The sequence below is a fragment of the Pseudopodoces humilis genome, chromosome 10, assembly GCF_049639895.1.
Source record: "Pseudopodoces humilis isolate 2021_Gansu_Grassland_sample_001 chromosome 10, ASM4963989v1, whole genome shotgun sequence".
Classification (NCBI taxonomy): Eukaryota; Metazoa; Chordata; class Aves; order Passeriformes; family Paridae; genus Pseudopodoces; species Pseudopodoces humilis.
Window position 1 is genome coordinate 20,758,612 of NC_142209.1, and position 27,439 is coordinate 20,786,050.

At 39.9% G+C, this 27,439-nt stretch overlaps 1 protein-coding gene across 1 annotated transcript in view; it reads right to left on the bottom strand.

Moving 5' to 3' along the window:
- The window catches only part of ST6GALNAC3 (ST6 N-acetylgalactosaminide alpha-2,6-sialyltransferase 3), a 218,304-nt gene extending 193,156 nt beyond the window's left edge, over nt 1-25,148 (bottom strand). Inside the window, exon 1 of the mRNA XM_005521051.3 lies at nt 24,689-25,148. Within this exon, the coding sequence (XP_005521108.1) occupies nt 24,689-24,706 (18 nt within the window). The 5' untranslated portion in view covers nt 24,707-25,148. The remainder of the gene's footprint in view (nt 1-24,688) is intronic.
- Nucleotides 25,149-27,439: the final 2,291 nt, after the last annotated feature.

Consider the following 27,439-nt stretch of genomic DNA (forward strand, 5'->3'; position numbering starts at 1 on the left):
ATTTCCCACCTTATTATCACAATGATATTCCAAAGTCTTCATGATGACAGGAGCATCAAACTCCATGAGCACAGGGCTAGAGCTACTTAGGACATGAAAGGCATCGATGGCTTCTGGTAGCCCTAAAGCACCTGCACAGAAATGGGAACAGGAGGGCTCAGATCTCCACATGTCACTGCTCAGAGCACCCCACACAGCAGCTGTAAAATGCTCAGTTATATCTACAAGTACCTGTTTAAACTATCTCTTTCAAAAATAAACACCACTTCAGGTAAGATACAAGAAAAGCAACTCTGAGGCCTTGGGAGCCTTACAAATAACACACAGGCTCCTATGACCTAAATTCTCACTAATATCAGAGAAATGGAAATCAGGCACCAAGGATATTTCTCATTGTCTGCCTAAATGCTTAAACTGCTTTTCAGACATGAGACTGAGTCCCAGCAATCCTGCAAGTTTTTTTTAAACCCCAAGTGTGACAGGCTTGTGTACTGTTACCCTTTGGGCCAACATGATGCCATCTCCAATACTTCATATGCCTAGCCTTATCAGTCCTGGCAGGGCCCTGGCTTCACAGCTTGAAAATCTGTGCAGATAAAAACATCAGGCAGCAATCTGAATGTGGTGGCTCCTCTTCAGCTGCCTGATTAACAGCGCACGCTGGGCTTGGATACCCATTACCTCAGACACCTCCTGACACCTCTCACCAGGCTCCCTGGGGAAGGACAGCAACAAACCACAAAAAAACCCTTCATATTCATACAGCAGTCTCTGCAACTGATCAGTATTTTCAGTTAACATTCCAAATTTCTAAGATTCCGGGCCTGGATTTCAGTTCTTCTAACAGCAGTAGATATATGACTGGCAGAAGGAGGTTCAGAAAGAAGGCAAAAAAACCCCCAAACCTGTTCCCCCTGCTCTCCCCACAATTCCATCCATGCTCTGGCATCAAGACTGTCTGACAAAAACACCCAACAGATTACTGGAGACAAAAAGAAAGCCAAAGAACAAAACCCAGAAACTGCAGTTGCTATGAGATGTGTCTTATATAAAGCAAAAAGATTGACATCACTCCCAGCCATCTTCTGGAACATTTCTCTGGCACATGGGAAGCTCCTGTGGCACAGACAAACATCTACCAGAGACTGGAGAGACCGGGACAATGCAGACTGTACCACTGTGCTGTGTGCACCTTTCACACACATCACCACACTTCTGTGTGGTCTCTGCCATCACAAATCAAAGAGCCTTTTCTCCAGTTCATCACCAGCCTTAATTCCCATATTGTATAAAAGGATTCTGTTTGTGGTAGAAATAATGGAGAGCAGCCGACAACCCAGATCCAAGGAAATGTGCAGGGTGGCTGAAAAATCAAACGGAGATTGAGAACAGCTGCAGGACAGATAAATCTGTAGCAAGTAAGAGTCTTATTGTAACATCTGTCAATACCACACTGTCTTAAAAAGGGGAGAAAGCAAGGCAGGAGCATAGAACAAGGATCTGAAGCTTCTGAGATGGGTTAATAGAATATTCATAGAAGAAAAGCATAAATAGAAGGCACAAGGTGAAGTCTAACCCAAATAATGTCAATGTCTTGAGAAGAATTGCACACAGTTCCGTTGACACTGCTGAGAAGATGACAAATCTCCTAATGTATCAGGCACAAATATTTTCTCATGCAATATTAGACATGTAAGAGTTCTTATCCCATCGAGCTTTCTCTTCTGCTGGCAAGAGGATTGAGTTGAGATCCAATCTAGTCAACGAGCTTCTTCCCATTGCCTTTTATGGGCTCTGGGCTCAAGTCCTTTCATGTCATGGCCAACGTTGTGCAGCATTTGTCACCATTGTCCAAAGAGAGTTATTTCAGGGTTTTGTATATCCATCTGCCGAATCAGAAAGAAAGTAGATTTTGCTAACAGCAGTAGAAAATAGCTGGGAGGAGAGGAGACAAAATTAATTCTGGACCTTAAAAAGCCAGATTACTGAGCTATTCAGTCATTAATTGACACACTAAAATATAATGAGTCCTAAAGACTGAATTCATCAAAATCACCTAAACAGCCTTTACATTCCAGCCGGAGGGGAAGGGAGTCAGGACAGAACAAACCAGACTTGCACACGTACAACCAGACCCAGTATCAGACTTTCTGTCAGGCTGGACATTTTGTTTTAGTGTACAGAGAACTGAACAGGATATCCTGGATTAATTCAAATGATGACCAATACAAACAACAACAGGTCTAATAATTTCCTGTGTGTTCACAATGCCCATAAGATAACATCACAGTACAGTCAAACTAGAATTCAAAGGTCTGAACAGGAGAGAATATTTCTCCTCCATGCTTGAGCTACCTGATCTTTTCTCCACTGTGGCCAGTGAGATGACCCAAGGGAATGACCTGAGTTGCGTCAGGGGAGGTTCAAGTCAGATATTAGGAAAAGGTTCTTCACCCAAAGGGTGGCTGGAACAGCTCTCCAGGGCAGTGGTCACAGCACCAAACTGACAGAGCTCAAGAAGCGTTTGGACAATGCCCTTGGGCACGTGCCAATTTGGGGCATGGTCCTGTGCAGGGCCAGAAGTCAATGATCCTTGTGGGTCCCTTGCAACTCAGCTTATTCTGTGATTCTGTGAACTCATTAACTTGAAAGGAATCCAGTCTTTTACAATGTTCCTTTACTTAAAGAACTTTTCTATGTGTAGATTTCAGGACAACAAACTAGAGTCATTAGTTTAATAAAGGGTGCAGAACATTTATACTAGCAACACTGTGCAGCAACTACTTTTGGGAAGTGCAAAAAAGAAGAAAAACTGAAAGGACAGCTAAAGCTATAGAAAGATGTTCTACAAACACACAGTTGTTTGGTTTGGAGCTTTTTAAGAAACCACAAAACAGAGGCAAAAATCTCTAATACCTCATCAAGCAGCTTGTTGAATGTATGGGCTGTTGACCACTTTTTGAACATGGATGGTGTGCAGAAACGGATTAATCCTGCTCATCTATGCTTTGCATTCAAACATATCCTGCCAGTACAAGCATCTGCATTTTTATCTGAAGGAGTGAACAACCTCCTGCATTTCCGTGCTCTTTCTCAGCAATGATAAGGGCACTACGTGACACTTCCAACACTCTCACTATTTGCTGCCTCTGCTTCCAGGGCATAGTTATAGAGAAAGCATTTTTCATGTTTACTCTTATTTCTTCTGTCATGCATGTGGTATTACATTTACAATTTTGTATGCTTTCTCCGGATATAGTTCTTGAAAAAATATTTTGACATTTGTTTCTGCTTCCATGCTACAACTCCAAATTAATTTTCATCATATATTGTTTAAAAAAAACCAACAAAACAGAATAAAACCAAAACAACAACTAAACAACCAGGGGCACAATCCACACACAGCTGCACATTCTGTAGGTACTTTCAGCTAAGCTTTTAAATTATGAATTATTCATGTGTGATATACACCATTTCACAGAACAGCAATCAAACTGAAGTGTGGGGTTTTTTCTACTTTGTAGGCTGCTTATAAATATCAATACTCAGCTCCGTAGTACCATAACCTTCCCTCAGACAAGGCCTTTAGTGGGTTTTATGATGTCAACAAAAATACTTTTTGCATCCACAGTATGCTTAAAAGCTGTCTCAAATGCCAACCCCACATACAAATTCACGGAGCTCTAGACTCCTTTAGCTTCAACAAGATAAGGGCACACTGGCAGGGTGATGAGACCAACTGGATGAGGCTCAAAATAGTTTCAGGGTCAGCCAAGAAATGTAATAATTAAATCTGTTAATTCATGTCAATTAAACATGTTAATTCATGGCACTGATGGAGAAGGAAACATGCTAGAATGGGACGAAGACCTTGCCCCAAAGCAGAGACCGTGCAGCTCCCAACCCCACCTTGTCCTTGAGTTTCTGTTTCTGCTCCAGGTTCTTGTTTCCTTCACCAACATTACTCTGCCAGACAAACTAGCTCTTTTGGCTATTCATAGCCCAGCTAGAAGTAATATTAGCCACAACCATGAAGATAAGTGTGAATTTGAGAATATGCCCTATTTTCTCTCTCTCTAACTGAAGTCTGCTCTGGCCTCTAAACCAGAAAAACTAAACAGAAAAACTGTTTTCTTTGCTGACAGGCACGCCATAAAAAAAAAAAGAAAGGAAATGATTCTCAGAGAATGGTAACAATCCATCTTCAAATATCAGTCTTCAAATATATCAGGCACACATCTCTGGCTGGAATATAAGGGAGGATAGCTTTCAAATGTCAGAGTGACACATGCATTGTTTTCCTAGATGATGGTTCCTATGAAGTAAGTTTTGGTGTCTTCCACATGCAATGCTGAATTTGTTGTTGCTGCCTAAAAAAACAATACTAATGTATACAGGTGAGTCCCCACAACTGCTTTTACCAGTAAGTATGAACTACAGAAAGCACCACACTACAGACTGACTAAATGTTTTAAACATCATCTACAATGACTTCTAAGGAAGGGGAGAAAGCAAACAAACAAATGAAAGAAACAAATAATACCAAAAAACAAAGACAACAACCACCACTACAAACAGTGTTTTCTGATGATGTTTTAGTAACTTATAAGCACTCTTCAAACAAAAGTGTTAGCAATACCAAGCCCTACTAGCAATGCATTCATTTTAAGAGGCAGAACATAGCTTACTAAATTGCTTTACATATGTTCAGTAAATCATTTATAATGAACTGTGAAACCCTTAGGAAAAAATAAATACAATAAATTAAGTTCATTTGGTAAATGCAGCTATTGACAAACTACTTAATAAAGCACTCATAACAGACCATATGAAGCATTTGTTTATAGCACCACATGCTTACTAAACTATCCACCACTGAAACAGGCAACCTTTAATAAAAACCCACTAAATTTAATTCTGAACATTACTGACCTGCTCCAGTTGTTAAATACATCATTCATAACACAGTTAATGAAACATTTATTCCAAGTTATGCAGCGCTCAAAACAAACACATTTTCACAGCAGTTGAAATAGCACCAGTCTTCTCTGTAGTAACTACTTCATAGCTTAGGATGAATGTATTAACAATTTATAGGCTATCCTGACTTCAGACAGAAGACATTCCTCTGGATACCCAGCAGAACTGAACAGCAGGGTGGAGAAACACCACATGAACACCATGCTCTGGGAGACTTCCAGAGTAAAATCCCTGATCTCTCTGGTCCTGGAAGGATCCTTTAAAACAGGGAGCTGATTCTTACTTGTCTTTGAACTCTTGCAACTACCTTAAGACTTGCTAGTCTCACTTGCAGATTTTCAAAGCTTACCTTCTGTTTCTACAGTGTATTTATACCTTAGAAGTGAGCAGTGCTTTGGACTCAGTTTGAAAAAGCAAGCTGGTGCAGTACCTTTGATATCACAGTTAAAGGGTCAAGATCCCAGCACTTTCAAACAGCTTAAAATGTTAACCAGAGAAAAACCCCAAATTTCCATGAAGTAAGGTGGTATTAAACACCTTTTTTTTTTTGGTTTTGTTAAATTATGATTTGCATGCAATAATTTGATTCCTCGCTATTCGAACATTAGTCATGCCCCCAAATAAAAGATGCAAGTGCAACCAATGCTATATTTCCTGGCAAATGACCACCACCCACCTTGACCTTGGGACACAACTTTGTCACTGCATCTGATTTCAATTAAGCTGTGCTTTTTTTCTTCTAAATGCTGTGCAGAGCATTAGCTGTTACCTTGAAGCTTCAATAAGAGCAGAAGCTCTGCAGAATTTAATTCCGTTCATTCTTACTCCAGTGAACCCTTGCTGTTGTTAATGAAGTTGTGCCTATTTACCCAGAAATCTGGTTATTGGTAGCAAACAAAATATGCAAAGCCATAATATTATTTTTAAGGAGCTCTGTGCTGCATCTTTTATTCCATGGAAATGTGTTATAACTTACAGAAGCATGCAAGCCTGTTGTCAACACTTCTGTAGGGTGACTCAGTACTGCTCAAAATACTTGCTGTATTTATTTCTCTGTCCCAGCACCATTCCCTCCCTATTCTTTTCCTACTTCAAATTTTTTTCCACCCCTGGAGCACACAGATTGCTTCAAAAGCAACAAAATAACATATTGTGCATTCAAATTCCTGAATGGCTACAAAAATGCTTAAAATGCTTAAGGCAAACCCAATTCCCTATGTCAGGACAACCAGTAGTCTCATTATTGAATCTGAAGAAACCAGCATGTATCTGTCCTGGAAAGACAATCCTGATGAAGCAAGAATTGTGAATAAATCATCAGAGCACAAATTTTTAATTTTTTTTTTTTTTAACTTACTATACTGCTCTGTTATGATACTCCTTTAAAAAGCAGAGCTTAAGAAAGAAGTGAGATCCTTTCTTCTGGGCAGTATAGGTCAAGCCTCACAGAAAGCAGGCTAATTACTCCCATTTGAGTACAGTCAGAGCTGACCTTGCACAAGTTTCCTAGAAATATGCAAAAGCCTAAACAAGAAGAATTCAAACTAAGAGACTAAAACTTCAAATTCTTGCAGCTGATCAGAAATGTCTGTTGTTGTTAAACCATTTGCAGTGAAAAAATACCTTGTTCCATTAGAAAATAAAAAGGTAAATAAATGATCTGCAGTCTCTTATTTTCCTAGATTCTAAATTTAAAGTAGATGGCTCAGAAAAGAGCAGATTACTCAAAAAGACCCTTTTGAGATACTGTCCCTGACAGCCAGGTTAGACTTTTATATAATACAACCACTTGGCAACTCAAATCAAACCCTTGTTTGCTTAGATGAAAATCAAACAAGACATAATAGACTGAATTTAAGACAGAACATTATTCTGACTTATGTCCAGTCTCTCCTTATTATTTTTTCAGATTTTTTTTTTTTTTAGTAAGTATTCCTTAAAATCCCTGAGAGAGCTGCAGGAGTCAACAGTATTGTTCAATCTAAGAGTATCAGTAAAGGCAACAGTTTTACTTGTCCTTTTAGTTTATATCCTTTACTAGAAAAAGACTTTGAAAGGTTTTGGAGTGAGGAGAAAGACTAGAAAAACCTCTGACTATTGCTCCAGAGGAGCTAACCTAACAAGGAGTTCTGCCTTTAGCCACAGAAGAAAAAATTACAATCCATTAAGCACAGAACAGCAACTACACCGACAAACTGACACAAAGGATTTATTTACAGCTTCTCTAAGGTGGAACACCAACCTTCCAGTTGAAAAATCTGGAGTATTTTGTTGTTCTTGAATATGAAGGCCTGAACTGCTAAAATTGAAGCTTTATTCTAGTCAAGTGTAGTAATCCACTTACGGTCTCCAGTCTAAATTCAGAAAATATTAAGAATATTGTATATGTATTAGAGAATCTCTGAGAAGAAAAATTTAGGAACTTTAAAAAGTATCGAGAAGCCAGAAACTACATCCAGAAAGGGGGGGGGGATATGAGACAAAGTCTGTAGTGACATTGGCCCTTCTTATTTGTCCACTAGAATGTGGACATGCATGCAAACACACATTATAGGCCAGTCTTACAAACAAATCTACTTTAAATTGTACATACTTGCCACTGATAATGAGTCTGCAAAAATACTGTAATAAAATAGATTCTGTGGCTGTGGGATGCTTGTAATAAATTCTAGAACTTGTGTGTTTGAATTTCTGTCTCTGTGCCAAAGCAAAAACATATTTACTTCCAGAATCAGAGGATGCAAAGCGTACAACTCCCACCATTTACAGTTTGTCTGAGAACCTGGACTAAGTTTAGCTTTCAATTCAAAAATATAAAACGTGGCAGCATATTAGCCAGAGGATGGTCATTTGAACCTTTCCAGATGACAAATGAGAGCTGCTTACAGGAGAGCCAAGACTGCACTGAAGCAAAGAATTGTGACCATCACGTTAGAATGAATCCATTTTTCAGACACCAGGCCATGGACCTTTCATTCCAACAATGATTCTACAACTTTACCACTAAGCACTTTTGCAGACAGTTGATTTTAAGCTATGGTGACCAGATGGCAAATAGGAAAAAAAAAAAAAAAAAAAAAAAAGAAAGAAAAAAGAAAAAATATGTTGACAATATATTTGCATTATAATCCTCAAGAAAAGTGTTAAGATGAGAACAAAGCAAAGCATTTATCTAACTCCTCTGAAACCCACAAGACTTTAGGCGTATCTAGGAATCATAATCCATGAGCAACATTGTACATTCTACCATTTCAGTAAATACAATGTTGTGAAATTCAAATAACACAGTCGAGTCATGCACAGCTTGGCTTAAGCAGAACTCAAAGTTTCCTGTGCCTGCACTACAGCCCTTGAGAAACAAGGAAAGGTGTGGATTTCAACAGACAACAGACAGCTGGAATAAATCTCTCCTGCTTATCATACTCGTATCTATTAAAGGCATATGTATCAAACATTCCCTCACTTATCCCTAATACAAATAAAAAACCTCTATAGAATTTTCATACCAGTAATGAGCTATAAACCTCATTGCAACTATCCTCTCTTGCATAATTACATCAAGCTTAACCTTCTTGGTAAAAAAGTTAATAACCCTGAATATAGGTTTTAAATAGGGTCCTTTGGGAAAAACAGGGAAGGATGAGACAGTGAACTGCAGAAAGAAAAGCTGAAAAGACTGAGTTTTCACACACTCTTTCGCAAACCATCAAATTACTAGAGGCTCATCAGTTTAGCTAGATTTTCCTGTCTCGTTGAACCTGGGGAGAAGAGTTACACTCCACCACTTCAGAAAATTCTCAACTGAGTGCATTATGCATGAACAAATTAAATTTAAGCTCTAGGACAAAAAACCCTGTCACATTAAAGTTTTCTGCCAAATACAACCCTTCAAGCATTCTCAAGAGTAATGCAAATTGTAATTCCTTGCAGAAGTTTGCACTTCATTGTAGAGACCTTAAAAAAAGATCAAGGATGCCACACTCATGATAGCCAGACAGCAATTTATTTGTGTCCTAAGCCAATTGGTAAATGGTTTCTCTACTAATGACTGAGAGGCCGCTGTTTCCATTTCTTCAATTTACCCCTTGACATGTAAATTAAACTTCCAGTGTTTTTACCTTCTGGAGGTAACACTATACCTCAGCAAGATTAATGAAACAACCACAAATTCTTGGCCTGCCCACAGGTGAGGGTGATTCTGTTAACAGAGCTATTAGACATGCTTCAATAAACCCACTACATATGGTACATTACAATTAACGTTATGAATGGCAGAAGCAACATTGAAGAAATCATAAAACTGAGGAATAATTAAGACTGGGAGACCTCTGGAGATCATCTTGCCAAACCTCCTGCCTAAAGCAAGCCTAATTTCAAAGTCACATCCGATTGCTCAGGGCCATATCGTGTTGAGTTTAGAGTATTTCTAAGGCTGTATTTGCCAGGCCCCTGTGCCAGTAGTATTCCAGTTTTGCTGTGTATTTTTCTCCTTATATTCAGTTGGAATTTTCTTTGTTGCAGCTTGTGACACTTCCCACTATGCTCCTATGAGAAAAACCTGCTTCCATCTCCTGTAGAGGAGGTAGCATTCTGCCAAAAGCTACTCCCCAGGTCTTTGCTTTTACAGGCTGGGCAAACCCAGTTGCCTCAGACTCAGAAGATTTTTCTTTTGTAACAACTAGTATATTAGTAGGTGGTTATCTGCCTCTCACTATCCTTTGCAAAGGAGGACCTCAGACTCCGGGGATTTTTCACTTTTAATTTTAGTTCCTATTAAAGGAAGGCGCACACATCCCAACTTCCCATACGCACAGACATGCCTGCTATTTGTTCCAGGGAATGGGGGCAGCGAACAGACTCTATAGCAGTTGATCACAGAATACACCAGGTTGGAAAAAACCTTTGAGATCTTCAAGTCCAACCTATGACCTAACACCTCCTCATCATCTAAACCATGGCACTGAATGCCACATCCAGTCTTTTTGTAAACACATGTGGGGACAGTGACTCCACCACCATCCTGGGCAGACTATTCCAGTGCCCAATGACCAGTAAAGAATTTTTTCCTGACATCTAACCTAAACTTCCCCTGGCACAGCTTAAGACTGTGTCCTCTTGCTCTGTCAGTTGTTGCCTGGGAGAAGAGACCAACCCCCACCTGGCTACAACCACCTTTCAGGTACCTGTAGAGAGTGATAAGGTCACCTCTGAGCCTCTTTTTTTCCAGGCTAAACAACCCCAGCTCTCTCAGCCATTCCTCACAGGGCTCGTATTACAAGCCCTTCACTGTTGCAACACAGAAAGCAGAAGTCAATTTTTCTTTCCTCTCACAATTAAAAGAGTTCTGGAAGCCTGGTGATGCTGTCTATGGAATTATGCTTACAATGTCATACCACCCTACTTCTGCCATGAATTACCAACAGTCTAAGCTACAAATTAACACCAAGAAAACATTCGAAGTACAGTCCCTCTCACAGTTCTGCAGTAAATCTTACTGCAGTTGCCCCTCTTGTTTAGTGCTTCAGTAGCAACAATAAGATTAAACCAGGGGAGAGAGAGAAAAATAAAAAAGCCCAGACTACAATTCTGTTATTTCTTCCTAATGGTTGACATCTTCCAGTCTGTGTATGGCTTATCTCATTTTCCCATTTCAGTGCTGGAAAAACCTATCTCCCGATCCATATGCTTCAGCTTTGCCTCAGTTCCTACCCCCACACTCAGCCCATCAGCCAAATTCAGAGAAGGATGGTTGTCTTTCAGAGCTCTCACTTCTCTATTTTTCCACATTGTAAGTCTGGGGAGAAAAGGATATACTCACATCTAGCCACACTTAGGAGTTTGACAGAACAGTTAGTCAGTTGAGATATCTGACATCCTCTTTTATTTAGAATCATTGTGCAGGCGGAAAGAAATTACCAATTCTAAAGTTCTATAGACTAAGAAACCAAAACTTCAAATTTATGTTTAAGGTTCTCTTGTTTGCATCAGTTCTGCAAAAAAATAAAACATGTGCTGTAAAACCTAACTTTATCTTACCTATTTTTCATATAAATTTTCATATTCAGTCCCCTATGCAATATTAGCCAATATGTTTTCCTGTTATAGTACAAATAAACCTAATTTAAGTTTCTAATGTAAAACTGACTGTAAAATCCATAGGAATATTACAGTACAAAGACAGAAGAACATTTATAACTTCATAGGTAACATTTCTAAATACAAAGTAATTTTACTTCCACGTCATTAAAGTAGTTTTTCCTGTAATTTCCAACTAAGGGCTTGTCACAGCTGATGATTAAGTTGCCATTCAGAGAATAACTTCAGGGATAGCCCAGGCTAATTCCCAGTTCTAGTGCAGTTGGTTGATGAGATGTACACAGCATTACTAAGATTTCATTTCTGACTGGCAGAGTGTAATAAATTAGGAAACAGAAATTTCTTATCAAAACCTTACCCAACTGTCTATTTTTAGACCTGATTCCCAGACTCAGGTTTCAGAAGATACTTTCATATAACTTCATTTAAATAACAGTAATACTTATCTGTTTGCAGGCTGGCAATTCAAAGCATGCATTGGCCTTAATCTGCTTTGAATTAATCCTTTGCATCTGCTATTATAGTTCAAAGAAATTACTTCAATTAGGTTTAATTACTTCATTCCACTGCTTTGGATACAGCCCTTATTATATTTCATTACCTTTCCTCATGGACTGCATGGAAAATAGATGCCTAATAGAAGTACAAAACCAACAAAATTATTATGCAAGTATATTAAATATACATAACAATACTGTACATGTATCATACTAATTAAGTTATTATCATAGTCTGCAATCATATAAATGGAATATTAGGAAGGAGCTTTTAACAGAAGATCAGCAAAACCTGATTCATTTTCTGAAGTTTTTAATACCTTTCTTGCTGAATTTATAAGTACTTTTAAATTCCTGAAAGGAAACATGCCTGTTAAAGCACAAAAATAATTTATGCTTTTTACTCCAGGGCATATTAAAGAACATCATCTAGACAGTGAGTTGGTTACCAATTATATTCCTCTCTACTCTGCCTGTCTAGTAGTTAGAGAAGTATGCAAAGTAGCTTTTGTCTTTCCAGTTGCGTGGAATACCATACCCATGATTCAATACAGATCCCATAATCTCACTTTTCCCAGCTACAGATGGTAGGAAAGATGAAGTAAAGCAATGCTAGTGCTATGTAAGTAAAGCAATTTTTCCCATTTTGTTTGGATGAAAGGTCACAAGTGTTGACTTGAAAAACAAAGCATAATTCCTTTATATAAAATGATTAATCACTATTTTGAACCAAAACAATCCTATGTCCACTAAAGGGAAGCATTAGATCAATGTTACCGTAACATCTCTGGTCCAAGCAATGAGATAACCTTTAAAGGTCCCTTGCAATCCAAACCATTCTATAATCCTATGAAAACAGCATTTTGTAGCTGGTAATGAAATACTGATAAACAATAAAACTAAGAATTAATAAACTGCACAACTGTTTACAGAACATTTTGCTGAATGAAGAAATACATGACTAGTAATCACACATCTCAGGCTGTTAGAGTCATAGACCTTGGAGCCTGAACAATTTCATAACTCCTTTTCATTTAGCACAAGAAAAGAAATGTTTCCTTCCAGTAAATATTTTTAAATGTTCGGGTTTTTATTTTATTTTAGTTCCACACAGACACCCCCCAAGTAGACTTCCCACAGTTATATCTAACATACTGATGATTTTTCCATTCTCCTTCTTTCAAGAATGTTTATTTCCATAAATGGATGACATTTTTCCATAGCTCACTTTAGAGCACTCCTTGCAATGCTTCACAAGACACTTTGCCAACACAAAGCTTGCTTAATGGTGCCATTAGCAAAATCCGGACAAGCCATGGTACCTTGTCTTGAGGCCCAGAAGGAAATTCAACTCTCTGGACTTATCCAAGAGGGGCTTAGGACTTCCCATTGAGAGAAAGATGTGACAGAAAGAAAAAAAAAAAAACTAAAAAGAAGCAACGCTGTCAAATACCATTTTCTTTTCAGTGTCACTGATAGTGTTTTCCTGCAGATTTTAAAGGTAAAAACAAGTTATAATCCATTTCCACAGTATCTGTGACCTGCATGCTATCTGCCTTCTGGGGGATGTGCTTTTCACTGTACAATTGCTCCTCACTGCAATGGCCTCAGGCAGATTTGAAACTGAGGATCTGAAGTAAAAGACAAAATAGAGGAGTTCTAACAGCTCTTGCAGTTTGCATTCGGAACAAGTACACCAAAGTCAGCTTTTCCCCCTGGAATCAGTGAATGGGGAGTGGTAATAAGCTGTCATGCAAGATTTCAGTGGGGAAAAAAGCAGAGACGATCATCTTGTTAATTCCTAAGTGCCACCAAGTGTAACATTAGTTTTAGCAAATACCGAAAGCTGAATTTTCAGAAACACTCATTTTACAAGCCTCACCAAGAGGCAAAGAATACAATGCAAGTAAAGCTTTAACAAAATGCCAGCTGAGCTTCATCTCCTGTGTCTCAAAAAGCACACATGGGAGACAGCAGAGGAACTACCACATCGTCTTTCAGACGAGTGGTCAACCTTGGAATACCCATAATACCCATGGCAATTAGTAAAACAAGGGAAACAAAATGTCTTCAGAATGCAGCATGATGCAAGATCACAAACAATTTTAGTATTTTTTATTTGTCAGACAAGCATCCCTCTTTCAATAAAGACCACCTACAGTGCAGTCACTGTTGTCTCTTGTTCTTGTAGGATTGAACAAGGGAAAATTTTGTCTCGTCTTTTTGGCCGTATTATGAAACATACTGAAGTAGAGTGGACTTTGAATAGCTTCTCCAAACTCTCCAAGCTCTCTGACTGACAAATATTGGGTAATCATTCTCTTAATTAAAAAAAAATTGGCTGGGGGAAACAGCAATAGAAATAAAGTCTTTGATCTGCAGACATAGGAAGCACAAAAGAACAACAAACATTTTAAGGATATATATACTCATTTGCTGAGTAAGAGGTGTATCTGAAGAAATAAAGGGCCTAAAAGCATAGATTCAACAGACACAGTCACTAACTGTGAATGAGGAATACAAGGCTGCTTGAATACAACTACTATCTAAAACTACAGCATTATACAAATACTACTGCTTCCTAAATAAATAAGGCTTGCATTCAGTCAAGCATGGAAGTTAAGAATGCAAATACTTTGTGGTACCTGGAGTTTGTGCAGGGCTGCAGGTGAGGTGGAGGCACCTACGGACACAGGGGGGCCACAGGGGCATTGTCCAAAGACAGCAAAGCTGGACAGAACCAGCTTACCTGGGAAAGTTTATACAGGTACTACAAGCCCAGGACAAACAGTGACATCCATCAGGGTCATATGAAATAGGGAACACTCCCTTTTGTCCATTCTAGGCACACTAAAGCCATATTCCAGCACTCAGCAGGCACCAATTTATCAAACTGTGCAAGGGGCCTTGCCTCCTCAGGGCAGCAGGGCCTACACAGAATAAAGCTGAATTTCTGCTACAGAACTTCCCATTTAAACAGCAGCTAGATCCAGTCTGGGTTTATTGCCTTTACATTGGCAAGCAATCTCTATTAACAATATGAGCTCCTACTCTTCCAGGAGGAGTATTTTGGTAGTAGGACCCTCATAAGGATTTCCTGACCCCTTCTAAGCTACTCTCTCATACTTGCACCACCTTCTCAGCTGGGTCAAATGCAACCCTGCAACACTCAGGAAACAAATACATCTTAAAAATAACACTCAAGAAAGCAAGAAGAGTCCTGGTAGTCCAGTTGCATTTCTGGTTTGTGTAACAGCTATGCTGCATCGCAGAGGGGGAGGCGAGCAGCCGCAGGTGGCTTGAAGGGGTGCCACTCCATGAACCAGAGCTGTGCTGAGGAGAGGGTGAGATGTGCTGCTCCCTGGGACAGAGCCCATTCCCGATCCCTGGGACACAGCCCATTCCCGATCCCTGGGACAGAGCCCATTCCCAATCCCTGGGACAGAGCCCATTCCCAATCCCTGGGACAGAGCCCATTCCCAATCCCTGGGACAGAGCCCATTCCCAATCCCTGGGACAGAGCCCATTCCCAATCCCTGGGACAGAGCCCACTGCCAGCCGTCTGACTCCTGGATTCCTCACTTGGCTCTGCGATCCCACTCTGTTCTCGTGGCTAAGGCAGCAGCTACAGACAAGGCAACTGAGCCTCCATATTTAGGATTCCCAAGAGGATGCGTGCTTAGAATGGGGGGAGCTCTGATGGCATTTCCAGGTCCTCGGTTCTCTGTTTTCACCTTAAGTGACCTGGCAAAACCACTAAGATACCTTAACTGGTTTAATGAAACATGAATGGGCAAGTGGCAGCAAACACAAAGTAAAAATACAGTATAAATTTCATTTCATAATAAGAGTTGTGAACAGCAGAGACAGACTTCCAGGTCCCTGTAACAGGTACAGAAAATGCTGGCTGAGAGAATATGCACAATAAAGCAAGGATGCTGTTCAAGAAGTGTCCTCACAAGGTGCCATTTCTTCTCTCTGGTTTGGTGTACTCTTTTCTCTCCCCGCTGCCATTCTCAAGAAGAGCATTTAGTAGAGTAGAACTTATTTTTCTTTAAAAATATTTTTATACCCCATGGAAGAAAAATAGAAAAGGAATAGAGACACACACAGAGACAGCTGTCTGAATTCTCTCTGTAATCATACGGAAAAAAGTTACAAAATCTTTTGTCAAAACTTCCATTCCCTGGTTACTAAAGATGTGTCTTCCTCTAGTTTTTTCCCCACATTACACATTCCACAGCTCCCAAGGATCCCACAGAATGAGTCAGTATCATTCTCCATTCCATTTTTTAAAATGTTGGGTTTTTTTTTTGTTTCCAAGTAAGAAACACTAATAGAAAGCTCTTTTCTGTTAACAGCTGATTTTAACCTGACTAGCTTGTCAGAGTTGAATGTAAACACGGGAAAACTATAACAGATCAGCTGCCATGAAGTAACTTGTAAATAACTTATCCACATGGCTCAGAGGACTGAGATAGAAAGGTTTAGTAAAACTATAAGGAATTTCAATAATCACATAAGCCCCATTGTGGACACCCATAACCTGGAATTAAAATATTTGGTCCCCTGACAAATCAAGCCAAACAAAATTTTGTAGGAACTTATTCTGGTGTAACTGCATCCCACAGCAGAACACAACACATCAAAACACAAAAGCCTTCTAGTCTTTTTGAATTAATCTAAAAGATAAAGTGATTTTCACTTACGGAGAAAGGCCAGATCATAGTAATATTGAGGAGTACATACATAAATTACATAGCATATGATTTTATAACCTAATGTAAAACAATGTCATAATAATTATTGAAAGTACACCAAGAAGCACTCTATGGGCCTCAACATGTTAGTAATAATACCATTGTGTATATTAAAGGCTTAATAGATACATATTGTTATTTCTTAAATGTAATGGCAGCCCATCATTCCAAGAAAATAATTATGTTCAAATCTGGCTAAACAATAGATTTGGAGGAAACTAAAAGCTGATGGCTAAAAAGGGTTGTGAAACTTAGAAAAAAATAATTAATTGGTATTTGGTTTCTGACTTTTCCTATTTAGAATTAAATCACCAAACCTCATGGAACAAAGTCTTATGTTGTTACATGCTCAGGGGGACATTCTCTTTGCCAAAGCCCGGGAAAACGTTTCCTAGTATTAAGATTATATATAATTTTAAGGAAAAGAATTAAAGAAAGAGACATAAGATACCAAATCCTACACCAAACAAGCACTGCAGGGAACACATCATTAGATGAGACAGGAACTATAAATAATTCATTCACATATCTTCTGTACAAATTGCTGTTCCCATGAAATAAACATGTTTTTTCTGATCACTTCCAGCCGCTCCACACCTGCCGTCCTACCTGCCTAGGCCAGCATTCCTCTACCTATTGTTAATGCAAATTGCTGAAAACATATATTTTGTAAGAAGCTACTGCTTCATTTAATTATTTGCAAGTGTAGTGCTCCCACGTTAATTTTAAATGTCACACATGCTATGCAAGTAAACAAGAACTGCTTAACAGGACTGCCTTTCCATCACTGATCCTGAACAGCATCACTTACAAGATCTCATCTCCTAAACCCCTCCAGTTCAGTTCCTGCCGCACCTTTGTCCTCCTCAATAGTAAATATGAAAAAAGAATATCCATCATGGTATTTTATCCACTTTCAAATATATAAACCAAAAATTGTCATGTTTTTCAGGTGCTTCTGCTAAAATAATCAGAATGAAAATAACTGCTATTATTTTCAATATAAATCACGTTTATATGAACTTTGTACTCAATTTTAGCTAGTTGACTGACTTAAAAAAAAATTAGTATACCTTTACAGCTCCCAGAAGGCATATGAATGCACCAGCAGAAGGATATCTTACTCAATATAACTTGGGACACTGCTATTTAAAAGCAGATAATCATGTAAAGGCAATATTTACATAAACAGAGGATGTTCCTGAAGGGGCAGGGGTGCAGAGAACAGTCAGCTCAATATTTAACATCTTCTGAGATCACACAAAGCAATTCTCACCTCATCCAGCCATAATTTATTCTGTCCACAGATTCAGGAACACAACACACATTACAGTCACACATTGTCCTTTTATACTTCCCATTCACAGAAACCAGTGAAGCTGGGGGAAAAGCAGTGGCCGTTCTCTCAGCAGTCCACAGGTTATTTACAAGAACCACCACAAAAAATGCAGCAGATGCAGCTTTCTCTCCAAAGCAACAGCAGATTCATTCCATATGAGTATTTGATGCTGACAACAGCAAGGCAACTGCTCCCTCAGCTTTAAGAGATGAAAGGCCCAAGTCAGAGTTTTGCCTTATTTATTAAGAATATATCCAATAAATGGAGCTGCCTTTACCCACCTTGTTTCCAGATTTCCACAAAGATCAATTTCTCCTAGCTCCTGGTCAGAGGTCTCAGAGAAGTCTCAATCACTAATAAGATAAAACACATCTCCAGCTCTCATTGTTATGTATGTGCACACTTCCAACCCTCTGTGCTAGGAATCCGAATACAGATGGAGAACAGCTGATAGGCAGAAGAAAGTATTGGGAAAATGCCATGGATAACAACTACAAAATAAATTACCTGTTTAATATCTGAAAGTAAAACTAAAATTTCAAAATAAATTTAGAAACAATAATTTTTCTTGCACAAAATAGCTCTTGATATTATGGTAGAAGCTGCCCTGGGGAGTAGATTGGTCGAAAAATTATATTTATTCATTAGCCTCAGGAAGATAAAGAAATTCACTTTCCATTTCATGTGTAAGCATTTGACCTTTCCCTTCCTAGAAAACACACAGAAAACTTTTATTCTCTTTAAGCCACAGACATTGAAAAAAAAATCCTCTTAAAAAAAAAGTCAATCTGCTGCATAGATACTGCTTTCCTGGGAAAAGATGAGAGAACAAATCCTGGAAAGATCACCATGTCCAGTATTACACTTCTGGAAGATGCATAAGATACTGCTGGAATGAAACATGGCAAAGGAACAAAATGCTTAAAGCTCTGCCTTTTTTAATTAGCCACACTTATATTGTGATAGTTGTGATTAAAACCTAAAATATGGGGTCTTTTAGCTGCATTTCACACTCCCTTTAATTAATCATGATTGTTTGGCAAGAAAAGATGTGCTTTTCTCTTGGCTACCACGTAACTAGAAATAGGTAATAGCACATCTCAAGGAATTTCAATATGTTATGTCAAAGTATAGCAATTTGCTGCTTTCTATGATGCTTTATGTCATACTCTGACATGCCAAGTCATCTGGCATTCAGGACTTCAAAATGGAAATTGAAAAAAATGAACAAGATATAAACCATCAAAGCTCACACACAAGTCTACAAATGGCTGAATTTTGAGACCATTTCCTTTAATATGTGACTCCATACCCCTGATAATCACAGAATCACAGAACTGATTGGGCAATTTGGCCAAATCAGTTTGGGCAGGGACACTTTTACTTACACCAAGCTGCTCAAACAGCACACAAAGATAGTGTGCCCCTGGTAGGGGGAAGCCTAAAACATCTGGGTGACACATGCTCCATTGTTTAAAGATGAACTGCAAGACAAAAACCTTTCCCCATTACTGCTTTATCAAATAACTACTTAAATGTGTAAGACACATCAGAATTTCATGCTGGTCTTGTGGTTCTAGTTTTCACACCTCCAAGTCAGACACAAATCTCCAGTTTTAAACCAACTGAAGTGCACTGAAAACTGGAGCTTTTCTTGGTTCAATTACATGGGCATTAAAATCAAATTCATTCAGCCACAGCAAGTCCTCTTGTACAACTAGACTGACTAGAAACTGTCTCTTTCTGGGAGGGGGCTAATATATTATCCATAAAGTATAATTAGTTTAAGGTCATTGCAAGTGAGAGTGAAAAGTGGTTTTATCCTTCTCAGAATTTAATTTTCCTTAGATTTTCAAGAAGTGAACATAACAAAAAACACACTATGAAATTCCATGTACTGCACTCCATAAAATCTTACATGGTAATTAAGCACCACTGGACCATGATATGGCAAATCCTAGCCCTGAACATTGGCAGGTTCATTAATTTCAGCTTCATTTACTTTGGAGCAATTTAAAGGTAAACAATGTAGAACCACAAAAAAAAAAATATTTAGAAACAGAGTAATTGTAAGAAATCCATTAAAAGTAGAAATATCCAATGAAGAAGGAGCATTAGAAATAATTAAAAATTAAGTTTTGCCAGTTTTGTTGGGTGGGGGTGAAAAAGGATGTGAACATTAACCCATAACAAATATGGATGGAGTGATCCACAAAAAAACCTGGATATTACCTCAGAAATCCTGATTCTTCTCTGTAACTCCTTGTTGCATCCACCAAATACTTTCCAGCTCATTTATGCACACCTCATAAGGGGCACCTTTGCATATTTACACCTTCCCTCCCTAGAGACACAACCATACAATCCTAGAAATGATTCCAGTTACAAGAGAAATGCTGCAGCCCACAGAACTGTTGATCATGTTAAGACATGCTGAGGAGCGAGCTCACATTACAGCAAACCTGCAGAAAATGCTGGGAAATGGCCCCTCAGTGCAGCACCCTCCCATATGGAGGGGAGGTCACCCTTGTTCCTTTTCCAAGGATCTTTCCATCCCTTGTCATGTCAGAAGAAAGAGCACAGCATGAAAATCAAACAGGATCCAAGTACAACTCTCAGCACAGGAAAACGGATGGATTCCATGCATAAACATTGCTGCAGTCAATTTAACAGTCAAGGCAGAATGTGAATTATCCTGGACCTGATTCAAGCAGGATATAGAGGTCAACTCAATGGAAATGCTTGCATCCTGAAAATATCTAGCAAAGAATGGAATAATGGTAAGACTCATAGCCTACCCTGCACAACATAGCAGACTGAAACAGAGAACATGCTTGGAGGAAATATCTACACTCATTGTCATGTACATAGAGGTTAAAAAAAAAAATCAAATAATATCCAAGATTACAAGCATCCAAACACTGGGATCAGATCCTTTCAGACCTTCTGCCTCTCCCCTCTGACCAGCTACTTACCAGGGTAAAAATTCAATGTAATGAGATCAACTTTGCTATTTTAGTCTCAAAAGTGCAGATGGAGCATATGCCTGTAGATAGTAATGTTATCTGTATTACTGCAGTGTCTGAAGACCCCAATCAGACATAGGCCATTGAACACTCAGGAAAAAACTCTCAGAGAAAATTCCTGCCAAAAAAGTTCACCATGTGCACTAAGGGAAAAAATGCAACCTGTGAATTTAATTAAGCCAGTGGAGATAACCACGGAGAGGAAGCATGTAAAAGAATTGTACATGAACACACAGGTACTGTTAACTTTGACAGCATCCTGCAGAACAGTTACAAGCCTGTGCTGAAGGGTTTTATTTGTTTGAAACCTGTAAGTTATGCTTTCAATCAGTTCAAACAGTTCTTTCAATCTTTAAATTAGATTTAAAAAATATTAAAGAGGCTATGAATTTCAGTTGGCCACCTGCTTACTTTGAGAGGACCCTCAATCAGCTGTGGTAATAAGAACATTGCCTCTCATTATGCAAATAATATCTAGACCACAGAATTTCACTGAAGGTTTATGATCCCTGTAGATAGAAGGTCACATCCAGCCCCCAGGCACACGAAACCTCTGTTGTTCACTGCACAGTAAATACACAGCACACAAACCAGAAGGAAGTGTCTTCCTTGACTTCATGTTTAGTCCTCACCGTACAGGCCCATCACACACGGATTTTGTTTATTAAGCTCTACCCCATTAAGCCTAAACAGTTAAAATTGTACTTGAATAACAACATAATCCATCCCCATCATCTTCTTCAAAACTTCCATTCAAAAAGAAGAGTTTGGGAACAGGGTAAAACAATCTCCTGCAAACAGCAGCATGTGCAAACTCAGTTACCTGTCCTATTTGCTATAAAATATCATGGTCCAGTCTTCACTGGGGGATATCATGGTTTTACAGAGTGTTGTCATTCATGCTGTGTTTATCATAAAATGACACATACTTTAAAGTATTATTTTTCAATTATGCAGGAAGTAGAGCAGGAAGTAATTTATTGAGTGAAATTTGTCCTCATTTTCAAGAGTCACTGGCTGATAGTGGAACTTAGGGACTTCAATATCATTAGGGACAAGAGTGACACATAACTAGTAATTACTGCTAATCTAGTGGTTGGCAAGGTGACATGCAGCTGCCATAGTAACAAGCATAAGATCAACTGTTAGCTTCCAAAAATGCCTACATTTCACTCAGCTATTTGCCATGATTTTTAAAACCATGACAGAGAAAATAAAAACACATCACACACTTTAGAACTTGCATCTTTCCCTGCTTTTCTTTAACAGAGGAAAGAATGCCTCAGAATAATTATTTCACCGGTTTTACTGAGAATGCCCCACTATTGGCCAGAAGACAAAGTTTCTGGAGCCACGATCAGTAACAGCCCCATCACTCTTACCTAGGAAGAGTGAACAGCAAACACCAGAGAGACAGCAGGCACTCTTAGTGAAAATCCCCTTCCAAAGCACTTTCGCTCTCTCTGGCTGCACACAGAGATTATTTCATGCAGCAGTCACAGTACAAGGAGATGTTCACATCTGAAGGTGATAACACCTCTTCTAATACACTCTTAACCACTCTAACTCCAGTTAATTATTAACCGCCATCGCTGATCTTTGCACTTTACAGACACCTCTATCCAATCGCATTTATATTAAACTCTCACTCATATGGAACTCCAACATTCAACAAGTCTCAACAGCTTTGTAAGGGGGTTAAAAATCTAGGAAGAGAGGAGGGCAAGCCACATGGCAGGGTCAGAGAGACACTCAGGGTGAAGTGGAAAGGACACATAGTTGTTCTGGCTTCCCATCCACTGTGCCACAACTTACTTCAAATCTATACCTACAGATTTCTGGGGCTTTTCCTGTTTCCACACAAGCTCAAGGCAAACCCTAGGGAAAGAAGGGTGTAGCTAACAGGTTTGTATTTTCAGGAAGGAATGAGCTTAGTGTCATGTCAATATACATATTAGTTTGAAATTCCCTGTTAGGGGAAAAGCTGTAGACATTACATTAAAAACTTATATACAAGTATCTTGAGCTAGACGTTTAAATTACTCCTGTGGGATGTCTGTCTGAGAAAACCTAGCTTGCCTTATGGCAATGCTAATCTCATATCTGTTTCACTTTTTATCCTTGCACCTGCCTGAATTAACAAGATTAAGAATTAAGCTGGAAGAGGGCTGTCTGTCAAGGAATGCCAATTAATCTATTGATTTAACCATCAGAATAGCAACCAAATGGAGTTCCTGGCCAGACAAACTGCATTGTAATTCAAACTCTAAGGTGCTTGTGGCAGGCTATGTCATTAGATGGCAGAGGAAACAATTAGAAGGGTGAGAGACACACTGGAGTTTTCTTGTAAAGGGATTCTTACTTAACTCTTATGGCCAAAAGAAAGATTTTGCATGTGATCTTGCCACAGAAATGTGATCTTGCCACAGAATTAAAAAAAAAAAACCAAAACAAAAAAAAATGCTGTTTTCCAGATCACTAGCAGATCCAACCTAAGTCATTTAGGGAGTGTTTAAACAGGGGTGTACATGCTTATGTTTGTGAAACTAGGCTCCATTCACAGAGCTCACATCTTCTCATCTCAAATCACAACTCTCAGTTGCATTACTGCTGTCTGACTAAAGGAGTTTGTTAGCATCTAGCTCCACACAGAACCTGCTAGTTCAGGGAAGTTTCTGCACTCACAGCAGACTTTGCCATATTTATTAACATAAGCTACCACAACCTACAAGACAGACAACTCAAAAAACATCCATGTGCCACAGACCCACTAGCTGAGAATGAATGAATGAACGAACGAATGAATGAATGAGGAAAAGAGTGCAGCAAAGTAACAAGTTTTTTTCAAAGGTGAATGCCCAAAAGTAGTGCTAAGGACTGGATTAATGGAAACACCTAAATGTGCGTTATCCAGAAGGTGTTTTAAAGTTTTGCAATTTATCCACTTCGTTAATTTGTTGAAAGCAACTGCTACCACAGGCCATCCCAAAGTTTGAGATAAACAACTCTATGCTAGAAGATCAGACTGCAAATAACAAAGAATTCTCAGATCACTTTTACTTGCCAAAAGAAACAAAGCGCAGATATACTCTAAGTATGCAGAGGAAGCAGCAAGGGCAGGTAACGAAGGGATCTGAAGCAGGGCGGATAACAAATGGGTCTGAAAGCGAGCTCAGGAGAGCGGCTCCCCGCAAGTGACAGCGCTGCAAGGAAACAAACGCTGCCTGTTCTGGCTGACCGCACTTCCGCCTCCTCCCCTGCCATCGACTCCAGCACCGCCGGGGCTCCCTCCGGCCGCACGGCGTGAGGGCTCCAGCACCGCCGGGGCTCCCTCCGGCCGCACGGCGTGAGGGCTCCAGCACCGCCACCCCGCTGGGGAACAGGCTGCAGAAAACACGTGAGCACACGGTAAGTTTGTGCTTGTGTCTGCTGGCGCCAAGGGGGAAAACCCGCTGTCAAATAGGTTGCTTAATTAGAAAATGCGGTTAAATGCTAAGTGTAATTGTGTGGGGCATGTGGATCTGGAGCAGATGCAGCAGGGGAGTGTGTGCTTAAGGAGCATCTGGGACAGCTGTGGACATCTGCAGCCGTTTTAAGAGCGGTAAATGCTGCATGGTTAGAAAAAGAAAAGAAGTTGCCCGTTTTGTCCTTTGCACTGGAAGTCTGTTGCCCAAATGCTATTGCTCCTGAAGGAATTCAGCGGAGACAAAGTCAGCTGAGACAATCCAGAGCCGCTCTCCCCCCTCCCGTTATTCGTACACACTTCTCTTCCCGCTAGCTCACAGTTCTGACAATGCAGGGAAAAAGAGAAAGAATGGCAGAGGGAAGCAGAGCACAGCTGTGCGTTGCAGAATCTCTCCATATTCATTTGCCAAACAAAGCCAGTACTCAAAAAGACAACGAAGATGCAATAGGACCATACCAAATCCATGCCTCCGAGCAGTGAGGGGCTCTCTTAACAATGCATTCAAGCAACAGACAGAGATTTACCTTCAGAATGCAGGCCATGTTCTTTCTCTATCCTTCCTACCAAGGAGCAGCAGGATTCTACTTTGTGAGCATCAGTTCCAGTGTCGGGCAAGAGGCTGGTGGAGCTGCAGAACTGCTGGAGCCTACATTCCCGTAGATCCGAACGGAGGTACCACGCATCCAGGCTCCGTTAGTCATATTAGTCTTTTTCTGCCCGGTTCGTTCCACCCATCAGCTCCTGCCACTGGCTGGGAGCCAGCCCAGCGCCTCCCCTCCGTCACATGACCGCCTTTGATTCATGGCTCCAGCGTGTTTTCCTGAGCTCCTGCCCCTGCCATCCCTGCCCACGGCAGCCTGCACCTCGCAGGGGCTCTGCAATGCCTGCACAGCGAGCTGCGTGCTCATCCTTAACCCCCTGCAGCCCGCTCAGTGCTCGCAGGAGACGGCTGCTGGCAGCTGGGCAGAAAAGTCCAAACTCTCTCTGTTATTTGCGCTGGAAAAATCCTTACACTGCTTGTTAGAGCGCGGTGTTGTTTTATGTTCAGCCCTTTGCACTGTACTTTGTCTAAATTGCTGCCCTATGAGAAATAATAATTATCAGCTCAAATATCCCACCAGAGGTGTTTGCGTTGTGTGGTGCACGCCTTTTTGCGTAAAGAGCTGGCATCCATCACAGAGAATGGAAATCTAGGCTTGGTTTGTGAAGTTTTTTGCTTGTGCAGCTTTCTTTGGACTTTCTTAAGATAAGAAGGTGGGGTAAAGTGCAGATGAATAAATTAAGCTGTTGAAGAAATCCTTTGCTTTACATAATCTCATCAAATTCAAATTTTTCCCTTACATAACATACTCTATATATCATAGAGGTTTTACTTCATATTTGTCACTTCTGCAGTTTCTTTCTCCCCTTCTTACACTTTCTCAGTACTTCTCATTACTTCATCTTGGAACCCTTTGCATTTTCTGTACTTGGCACCTTCCCTGTATTCTTTTTGTGCCACATTGCTTCACTCCTGCTGCTTTAGTACCAAAAGCTCTCCAGCTCTCTTAATAAATTCCTTGTAATGTGTGTCTTCATCCCCTCTGCAGCAAGTCAGGTTACCTGTTCACATGCAGGCAATAGCCTCCAGTTCAAGTTATGGAACCATGTACCACAGAGCCCCTCAGTGGGTGGGAGCCAGAAGGGGTTAGTGCTGTGCTGCCCATTTAACAACCAATACTGTTCCCTGCCTGGCAAGCCTCTGGGATCCAGGTGCAATCCCTCAAGACAGTAAGTAGGTTGAAACTAAAGGAACTTGATGTCCTCATCTGTATGCAGGGGCAAATCCTCCCCAGAGCAAACGGCCTGGGGGGATTTCTCCTGCTCACACTCCTTGGCTGCCTTCCTGTGCATTTCCAGAGAAGATGCCAATGTGTGTTTGGCCTTTGTATCAGTATCCAAAGTGCTGTACTCTTACACAGGTCCTGCAAACTCCTCAGCACCTCTCACTACTGGAGATTGACTTCCTTGCTCAGTTACAGACACAAGCCGAAGCTCTTGAGCTGAAAATTGTAGTATTGCTGGGACGACTAATGAAAAAGAATTTAGTGAAGTTTCTAACTGTGTTGATTAACATTAGCAAATATCTAAATGACAAGTCAGTGTAAGAAGGTGTTAAAGGAAGGACTTACAAGCTTTTTTTAATTAGAGGCTACCACCAACCAGTGTTAGATCATTCTGGATAGCAGTTTATGTGTCTTTAAGTGCTAGTTATTCATAAGGAGTTTTGTAACAAAGCTCTGTTTCTTAGTGAATAAGGTAAACAAATAATTCATTCTTTCCTGAATAAAAAATAATTGGCTATTTTTCTCTCTAGCAGTCAAGAATCTGGTTTTCCTAGGAGTGAAACTGTTCCTTTCACCTGTGTGATGGGCATGAAAGAAGTCTTCATTTGAGTTTTTCATATTCCACCCCCTTCCCACCCTCCACCGTACCAGCTCTGTAAAGAATAAAAGGAATGAGACTGGAGAGAAACCATCCTGGAAAGGTCAACCATTTCAACATGTCCAAAGCATTGAGGGATTTCCAGTGAATTATATTACTTAAGGAAAGGCAGAGGCATGGGTAGTTGTCTTGTTTTAAGCATCCCTGACATGCTTTTATTCTAAACATCACATCAGCCAAAATGTAGTGAACTTTAACTTTTAGACTTCTTGTAAATGAATATTTATCTTAAAAATACTTCATCATTACTAGACATCAGCATCATCTATCCTTCTCACTTTCTTTCAGAAGGGATGTGAGATTTCACTTTATTTTTCCCTTGGGACAAAACTGAAGGTGTGACTTGAGCTGAGATCACCACAAAGAGCAACAGGAAGCCCAGCCTCAGGCTGAGCTAATTTCATCTCAGAGAAACTACACAAGGAAAGGCATCCACCAAATTATAAAAGCAAGGAGCCATTGTAAGGACATCATTCCATGAGTCTCATGAAGTGCTTTACCTGAATTTACAATACTCTTGAAATCAGCTTTAGGCCAAACATAGCTCACATAAATTGCAATTTTCCATCCAAAATTAACACGGTTGTTGTTGCCTGGTAGGGATGTCAAAGGCAGTGTGAATCTGCCTTTCAAGTCTGAGTCATTGTGACAGGCCACACAGTCACTGCTTCTAGTTCTGAGGACAAAGACCTTTAGTTCTGAGGAGAAAGACCTTGCCTGTTTTCCATCTAGTCCAAACCCTTCTGATGACATTCCTACGGAGACGTAACCTTGGGGAAAATACGGCTGTG